Source organism: Sinocyclocheilus rhinocerous, unplaced genomic scaffold (assembly GCF_001515625.1).
Source record: "Sinocyclocheilus rhinocerous isolate Xijiao unplaced genomic scaffold, SAMN03320098_v1.1 scaffold1648, whole genome shotgun sequence".
NCBI lineage: Eukaryota > Metazoa > Chordata > Actinopteri > Cypriniformes > Cyprinidae > Sinocyclocheilus > Sinocyclocheilus rhinocerous.
This window is the reverse complement of record NW_015647958.1, coordinates 321,375-330,501: the sequence shown is the minus strand read 5'-3', so window position 1 is coordinate 330,501 and position 9,127 is coordinate 321,375. Positions and strand designations below refer to the sequence as shown.

At 39.7% G+C, this 9,127-nt stretch overlaps 1 protein-coding gene across 1 annotated transcript in view; it reads right to left on the bottom strand.

Moving 5' to 3' along the window:
- Positions 1 to 9,127, bottom strand: part of dnah6 (dynein, axonemal, heavy chain 6) — a 76,091-nt gene that overhangs the window by 60,191 nt on the left and 6,773 nt on the right. Inside the window, exons 12-21 of the mRNA XM_016513935.1 lie at positions 7,491 to 7,611; positions 7,247 to 7,398; positions 6,929 to 7,081; positions 6,594 to 6,845; positions 5,912 to 6,040; positions 5,689 to 5,802; positions 4,267 to 4,410; positions 3,639 to 3,794; positions 3,378 to 3,428; positions 3,202 to 3,294 (exon numbers count right to left, since the gene is read on the bottom strand). Coding sequence (XP_016369421.1) covers positions 3,202 to 3,294; positions 3,378 to 3,428; positions 3,639 to 3,794; positions 4,267 to 4,410; positions 5,689 to 5,802; positions 5,912 to 6,040; positions 6,594 to 6,845; positions 6,929 to 7,081; positions 7,247 to 7,398; positions 7,491 to 7,611 — 1,365 coding nt within the window. The remainder of the gene's footprint in view (positions 1 to 3,201; positions 3,295 to 3,377; positions 3,429 to 3,638; positions 3,795 to 4,266; positions 4,411 to 5,688; positions 5,803 to 5,911; positions 6,041 to 6,593; positions 6,846 to 6,928; positions 7,082 to 7,246; positions 7,399 to 7,490; positions 7,612 to 9,127) is intronic.

The window sequence follows — 9,127 nt, the reverse complement described above, 5'->3', positions numbered from 1 at the left end:
AACAGGGTCTACTGTAGGACACTCTGGAGCAGTTTTAGTAAGCCGACACTAACCGGGGCCTCTCGGCGCCACTACCCGTTTGAGGTGAGAACACAGGAGGATACCGGCTCCACACGGAGGCTATATAATCTAGCGAATGTGTTGGGGGTTGTCCAGCCCGCAGCTCTACAAATATCTGTCAGTGAGGCGCCACGAGCCAGCGCCCAGGAGGATGCAACACTTCTAGTTGAGTGAGCTCGCAGCCTGAACGGGCAGGGCACACCCTGTGCCTGATAAGCCAGGGTGATGGCATCCACAATCCAGTAGCAGGCTAGCACCGACCGCGCACGTTCCTCTGTGAGGCGCGCTGTCTGTTCGACCGAATTCAACTCCATACCGAGAAAAGAGATCCTCTGCGTCGGGGAGAGTTTGCTCTTTTCCCAGTTGACCCGAAGGCCCAACAGGCTGAGGTGCCGAAGCGCCAGGTCCCTGTGCTCGCACAACTGATCCTGAGACTGTGCTAGTATAAGCCAATCGTCTAGATAGTTGAGAACGCGAACACCCTGCTTTCTGAGGGGAACAAGAACTGCCTTCGTAAAGACACGGGGAGACAGGGACAGCCCGAAGGACAGGACCTTGTACTGATATGCCCGTCCTTCGAACGCAAACCGCAGAAATGGTCTGTGGCGTGGAAGGATCGACACATGAAAGTACGCGTCCTTCAGGTCGATCGCTGCAAACCAATCTCGGGGACGGACGTACCCGAAGATGCGTTTCTGCGTCAACATCTTGAACGGTAGCCGAGGAAGGGCCCGGTTCAAAACTCGCATATCCAAGATTGGCCATAACCCACCGCCTTTCTTGGGTACTATGAAGTAAGGGCTGTAAAATCCCGACCTCATATCGGCTGGAGGGACCGGATCTATCGCATCTTTTGCCAGTAGGACTGCGATCTCTGCCCGCAGAACTGGGGCATCGGCTCATGTCTGCCAGACACAGCCAGAGATGGCGCTCCTGGACCACAAGCGTGGACATCGCACGACCCAGAGAACTCGCGGTGACCTTCGTCGCTTGGAGCGCGAGGTCAGTGGCGGTTCGGAGCTCTTTCAGAACTTCCGGATCGTGACCACCCTCGTGCAGGTCCTTCAGTGCCTTAGCCTGGTGCACCTGCAGTAACGCCATAGCGTGTAAGGCGGAAGCAGCTTCCCCGCAAGCCGTATAGGCACTGCCGGTTAGACCAGACGAATGCCTACAGGCCCGGGAAGGAAGTACCGGGTCTCCCCGCCAGGAGGAGGCGGACTTAGGACACAATTGCATCGCTACCGCCCGCTCCACCGGGGGGATTCCCGAATACCCCTTCGCTGCACCGCCGTCGAGGGTGGTGAGGGAGGAGGAGCCCACCGGCCGGTTTCTGGCAGTAAAAGGTGCCGTCCATGACCTGGTGAGCTCGTCATGCACTTCCGGGAAGAAAGGCACCGGGACGGGGCGCTGAGAACCAGCGCAAGCTACCCCGAGAAACCAATCATCCAGCCTCGAGGGCTCGGAACGCGGTGGAGGTTTCCACTCGAGCCCTACCCCCTCGGCGGCCCAACTGGATCGGATGTGCAAGAGGAGTGATGGTCCCCAGAGGGTTGGTTCCCTGCGGGGTTTGCCATCACTGTAACCCTCAAACCGCCCGCGCTACTGCTGGAAATGAGAACATGACTCATCCACGAAGGCCACCTCAGCGTGCTTGATGCCCAGACACGTGAGGCAGCGATCGTGACCATCACCCGGTGCCAGGTAACGACCGCACCCAGAAACGCACGGGTGAAACGGCATCCTTATAAGGACGTCGTCTTTATAAAGACGCACCGGTGTAGCTCTTTTAGAGAAATGTTGGCTCGTTTAGTTTACACTCGAAGTAGATTGGTCTATCGAAGCGATATCCCAATTCGTCGGTCACCAACGTGACTCGGAGTGACCGACTGAAAGGGAACTCCATTTTTAACCATTTTCAAAAATCATGTTTTTTCATTGTGCATTCCAATTAATCTCAATCAAACTGCAGTTGGGTTATTTTGATTAGGCTAAAAAATAACTAAAAATACAGCTAACTAACACAATAAAACACAATAAAAACATGATAACATCATTTAAAAAAACATGATTTTTGAAAATTAAAAAAAAAAATTATCTGTTTTTGCAAATAAACTCTTCAAATATAAAAATAAAGCACTTGTATACACTTCACTGTATAAATTACACATCGATTCTTATTAAAGCAACTGTATTAAAGTTCTTCAGTCAAGAGCAGTAAATGAATTTTATTAACTTTGTGTTTTGTTGTTTTATTAACATTAAAGGAAGAGTTCACCCAAAAATGAAAATTATTCTGTCATCATTTCCTCACTCTCAAGTTGTTTTAAACCTGAATGAGCTTCTTTATTCTAACATAAAAGTTATTTTGAAGAATGTGGGTAACCAAACAGTTGCTGGTCCCCAGTGACTTCCATAGTATTTTTTTTCCCAACTATCAAAGTCAATGGGCACAGGAACTGTTTGGTTACCCACATTCTTCAAAATTCTGTTCTTTCTTGTTCAGTTCTTTGTCTTTTTTATTTCTTTCTTGTTCAGCACAAGAAGGAAATTCATACAGATCTGGGACAACATGAGAGTGAGTAAACAATGGCAAAATGTTTATTTTTGGGTTAACTATCCCTTTATTGCAATAGTAGCATGTTTAGTACTATCGCTTTAAGAGCTGCACGCATCTAATATACAGGCACGCATTCGTTTCTCTCAGCTGTTTACTTTCACTTTAGACATAACCAACTGTATTTATATGTAAACCTTGTGTGTTTTTGACAGTATTAGCGCAATCAGACGCGAAAGATAACTGTTTGACAGGCTTTTTAGTGTGCGTGTGCTTCAGCAAGCGAATGAAATGTTTAACCGGCACAACAAACGCTGACGTGTTTGTTGCCGTTTGTCTGTGCGGTGTGAATTGGCCTGTACAGTATATTGAGACGGAGGCACCAGAACTGCAACTGATAGAATGTGTGCTGTAGCATGATACCATATTTCTTCAAAAGCAGATTATGAAGACATTTTAATCGTCTATCAAAAATCGTGATCTCACACACCCCTAGGCAAGGTTAGGGTTGGAATCAATCAGAATCAGAAACAATCAGAAACTCTGTAATACTGTGAACAATGGTTCTGAGTCTGACACACTCTTACCTGAATATCATCAGTTCCCCCAAGGATAAACACATCCTTGGAGTCCCGATGGGGCAGAACCACAAACTCTGTCGTCTTCCAAGATTCTTCAATCTATAAATAGTATGAGTGTGTAAAGCTGAATATAAAGACATGCATAAACATTATTAAATGAGAATGATAAACATAGATGTCACCTTTCTCAGAATGTTCTCCAGAGATGCTTCTCCTGAGGCTTGTGCTGACACCTGAGAGTTTGAGAGGATTCATAGAGTTAAAAGAAGAATTCTCAGCACTCAGCTGATTTACTCTTTCCTGTCAGGTTGCACCTCAAAACCTAATTAGTGAGCTGTCTACCCAGACAGCAAGCTGAAAATTTGGACTGTGTCTATTATGCCTAGAAATGCTGTCTAGGTAAGTACATCTGTGGATATTGAGAGCCTCGGTGTTTCACTCACCTCCTGTATTTGTGGTCCAAAGTGGAAGATGTTGAGTTCTTGCAGGTAAGCCAGAGTCAGTGGCTCTTCTAGTAGGCTGGAATCCATAATGTCCTCCAGCATTTCCCAGTGACGAGCTTTCAGACATGGGTTACGCAGGTCTGTGATGACTGGCAGCTACACAAACACAGAATATGAAATATGCAGGTGCAATCCTCAAAAGTGACATTAAAGACATTCATAATGTTATAGAAGTTTTCTATTTAAAATAAACAATTTTCTTTAGAACTTTACACTCATCAAATAATCCTTAAAAATCCCTCACATTTGATAATAAGAAATGTTACTTGAGCACCAAACTAGAATGATTTCTGAAGGATCATGTGACACTGAAGACTAATGGCTGCTGAATATTTGGATATCACAAATATATTTGAACACAAATATGAATATCACAGAAATAAATTACAATTTAAAATATAGTAAATAAATTCATTGAAGTTTTAAACGGTAGTGTACTCCTAAAACTACACTTTGTCATGGGGTTTAGACATTTTTCCACAGTCCAAATGCAAAATACAGCAGTTGACTTCAAACAAGGAAACTGTTGAAGAGCAATGACACTAGCATTAGTGCCAACCTCACCCACCTTTTCTCGCATGCTCTCCACATTCTCTTTGAGGCAGGGCACCACATTGTTTTTTGGCAGTCCTTTCTCCAGCTGGCTGACATATTTGGCAAACTTGTTCACCTGCCTGCTCAGCAATTCTGGGTCCAGCTCATCAAACTTATTCTGCATCAAAGCGATAATTGACCATTTGACATTTAGAAGACACTTCCATTCAAAATGGCTTCCAGCACAACATTTGCAAGAACACTTCACCTGAAGCTATCTAGAATAAAGTGCCTAATTTAAGGCCGTAATTAAGACAACCATAAGATTTTATCTCAGTAACACTTAAATTGCTGTATCCCTACTCCTCAATACTTTTGAACTGGACTTCAACCTTTGGGATTGGAGATTTTTAAGTGCTTGCAATCACCCTCAAGAAATATACTATACAGTTTAAAATTAGTTAAATCAATAAGTACCATATTATAGTGATGGGCACTAAACAGCTTCAAAACCTTTGTGAATCATTTGTTTCGTATCAAACAGCCAAAGTCATGTGATTCAATGGTTGAAATATTTCAATGGTTTTCTGCTTGGGGGGTCGATGATTTTGTGAACCCCAAACCAGTGCCTACATTGTTTTTATCTAATCTCAGATCAGATTTATGAATTGTTGACATTTTTAATGACACATTTGTATAATAAAAAGAAGAGTTTTAGTGAGCTGGCCTGTTTAACCAAGCTCCCCATAAACAAACAAAACAAGCCCTGTAAAATAATAAAATAACATATTATACAGACACTTTAATTGTATTAGATGATTTGTCAATTTCATTTAATAGATTACACTTTCAATAATTTTTTTGCAATTGTTTTGTTTTCGTAGCATTTACACCATTCTGACCAACAGACATCACTAGAATGTGGCATTTTGAGCGCTTCAAAAAAGTGAATCATTGATGTTCATATTTAACAATTGGTTCAATTAATTCAAAGTTTCAAAGTTGTTTCTCCCATCACCTGAGGGTGCAAAAAAAAATCGAAATATTGAGAAAATCGCCTTTAAAGTTGTCCAAATGAAGTTCAATGCATATTACTAATCAAAAATTAAGTTTTGATATATTTACAGTAGGAAATTTACTAAATATATTCATGGAGCATGATCTTTACTTAATATCCTAATGATTTTGCCATACAAGAAAAATCAATAATTTTGACCCATACAATGTATTTTTTGCTATTGCTACAAATATACCCCAGCGACTTAAGACTGGTTTTGTGTTCCAGGGTCACATTAATTTACACCATCTCTAAACAAAAATAATTGAAGTACAGTTGTTGTAAATTATATTACACTTCAATTTGCAGTTTAAATCTAAGGAGTTATGGTGTTTCTCCATTAAGTGGATTTAAGTGAAAGGGAAAAATTCAAATGCTTCAAAAGTATAAAAAAATTACCTGCAACCAGCTGTTCTCAAGATTTTCCCATTCTTCCAGAGAGTCCCACAGTAACTGTTTCAGCTTCACTTCAGCGGTCAGTTCCTCTAGAGCTTCATATTTAGTCACCTCCACCTGAAAAAACAGACGGGTTAGTATAACTCGTGATGGCCAGCCAGACAAGGTGAAAACATCAAAATAAATATAAAGGGGCGCCCTCTAGTGGACATATAGACACACTGACTTTAAAGTTCTTCTGGTAGGTTTTGTATTTGAAGGCTTGAGTCTGCAGCTCATCAATAGAGATCTGAATATCTCCCAGCAGTCGGCGTATGTTAGAGCGATCTGCGTCGATGTCAAGGAGCTGACTGTTCTGGAGAGACAAAATCAAAAAGACACAAATGTAGACTGTGAGTTATTCAGCTGTAATTCACATTTGACCAGTTAAGTACAAAAAGTTAAAGTACTGTTCAAAAAATTGGGGTCAGCAAGATTCTTTTAATGCTCTTCAAGCATTTATTTGATTTTAAAAAATCAGTAAAGCTGTAAATATTATTGCAATTTAAAATGACCGTTTTCTATTTAAATATATTTTAAAATGTGTCACATGATCCTTCATCATTGTTATATGCTGATTTGGTGCTCAAGAAACATTATAGTTGTTATACTTTGATGAATAGAAAGTTCAACAGCATTTATGTAAAATATAAATCTTTTTGTAACAAAAGTATGTCTTTACTGTCACATTTGATGAATTTAATGCATCCTTACTGAATAAAAGTATTAATTTCTTTCAAAACAAATCTGCTGACCCCACACTTTTGAACTGTTTAAAATAAAAAATATTCCAAATAAAAATACCATAACAATGTTAGAACATTATTCTGATATAGTATCACTATTTCTTTCTCTCCTCTTTCTTTCACCTCTGCTTGCTCTTTCACTTCCAGCACTTTCTTGTTTAGTTGGTTGATGTCTTGCTGGAGGTGTTGGCAAAATTTGTCCACATAAGAGTGCCGCTCACCCACCGCCTTGTCGATGGTGATCCTTATGGCAGTTATACAAGGAGACAATGTGGCAAAGACGGCAATATCCTCAGGAGGAGTGGGGACAGAGTAACACTCAATCAGCTTGTACATGTCACAGACAGTCTCAGTCTCCTTTTCCAGCACAACAATCTAACAGAAAAAGATGAGATTAATACATCTGAGCAAACAGCCGTCTTCTGCTTGACGGGTCATGGTTCTCTTCTGATTCTTACCCTCTTCTGAATTTCCTCTAGGAAGTTGAGGGAGTTGACGTATTCGTTGGTTACCGTTGGAACAAAGTCCAGTTTGAACTGGGCATCCTGAGCCTCTGCAATGATGTCATCCATTTTTTTCTTTGCCAGCCGAGGTAGGATGTCATTAATGACCTGGAAAAGGGATCAGAATGAGGTGGGTTATGTATCTGTGTATTTATTTGTCCCTTATTGCAGGCTGTGTTGAGATAAATGGTGTCTACCATCTACCACACAGTGGGAATGCAAATATTACAGAAGAAATCATTTTCTATTTGTGTGTTTCTGTCAGTTTGTAACCTCTATGCAGCGTAGAGGGGATGGTATAAGTTTCTGCTTCAGTTGTGTAGTATCCACCAGCAGAATTCCCAAGGGTCTTTTCTGTTTGATGGCTAAAGCCTCTTTATGCTCTCGATGATATTTATCCAGACTGTTCCCAAAGAACGCAACCTCTGCATCAGACACACATACACAACATAAGAAGTGTGAGACAATCATGCTTTTCACATAGATTATGATGATTATGATGAAGATGATGATGTACCATGGTCTTGCTCTTTGAGAGCCTCCAGATCCAGGTCTTCATTTTCTTTGTAAAACAGCCTGAACGGCTCAAATGTACGAGCATACACATTAGCGGTATTGAATGCAAACTGAATAGATTGCTGAAAGGGAAAGAAACAGGAAAAACTTTCACAATTAGAGACAGATATGAAAACATTTTTTTAAGCTTGCAGTAAACACGGAAGATCAATTGTGCTTTCTTGGTTTGTACTTGTGCATCAAGCAAGCATGGTTGAGCTTCTCTTTTCCATATTTGATGTGCTCTGTGTATGTGCATTGTACCTGGTCATTACGTCACCCGCCGTGACGTCTCGCCCAGCTGTTAGTCTGATTACACACGAGATTCAGAGCCCGTCACGCTGAACGGCGTTCCCCTAGCGTTTTCGACGCAGCGTCTCGTTCCCTCGAGGAACTAGGGTTACATACGTAACCCGAGACGGTTTATAATTAACTAAAAAACACATTTTATTTTAGGTAGTTGTCGAGGTATGATTTAGCAATTTAATTTAGTTGAACTGTACTAAAATGACAACCTTAAACAAATAAAAATGAATAAAAAAACTATATAGACATTTAAAAAAACTAATAAAAATGACACACGACAAAATTAGTAAAACTATTACTAAAATTAAAATGAAAACAAAATATAAAAAATAACTTCATTTAAATTATTAATAAAAACTATAAGCAATAAAATTACTAAAATTTATATTTATAGTTTAAATTACTAAAATTTAAACTAAGAAAAATATCTAAAATACTAAAATAACACTGGTGCATTGATCAACGTTTTTTTATGTAAATAAAAGCCTAGAATAAATCTGTTTATCATATAAAGCGATCATGTCTCTTCAGAAGACTTGAATTAAACCCCTCGATTCATATGGATTATTTTTACTATGTCATTTTATAATTTTTTAAAGAAATTTTGGTTGTGTGGGCTTTCAATGAATGGACAAAAACAAGAATAAAAAATATCTTCATTTGTGTTCCAAAGATGAATGGAAGTCACATGGGTTTGGAACGACACAAGGATATTTCAATGGATAGATGAAAACTAAAGAATATTAAACCATTTTGTATGAACTATTCCTTTAAGCTTAAAACTGTGCATTTCTCACTTGAGAATGAATATCATTTATATTAAAAAGAAAAATTGCTTTTTTACACAAGCAATAACTAGTTCAGTCATTAAAGTCTATGTACATCACTGTCAACTATCTATCTAAACAAACTTGGGAGGTTTCATGACTGAAATGATCACCACATTTGAGTGATCATTGCAAAAAATGTGTTTATGTATATATATTCTGTTTATGTATATACTGTATTCTATATATAGTACCAGTCAAATGTGTGGACACACGAATGGGAAAGTGTCCAAACTTTTGACTGGTACTGTACTATAATATACACAAAGAATATCGGCCGATATATCGATATCAGCCTTTTTTTACTCCCTAATATCGGTATCGGTATCGGCCCCAAAAAACCCATATCGTTCAGGCTCTAGTTACTATACCTGAGAAAACTGTTGTTTACTGTTAAACATATTCTTTAGAGAACCACCAAATGGTGACACTTATTGAAGAACACAATATTGAAGAAACTAATTAA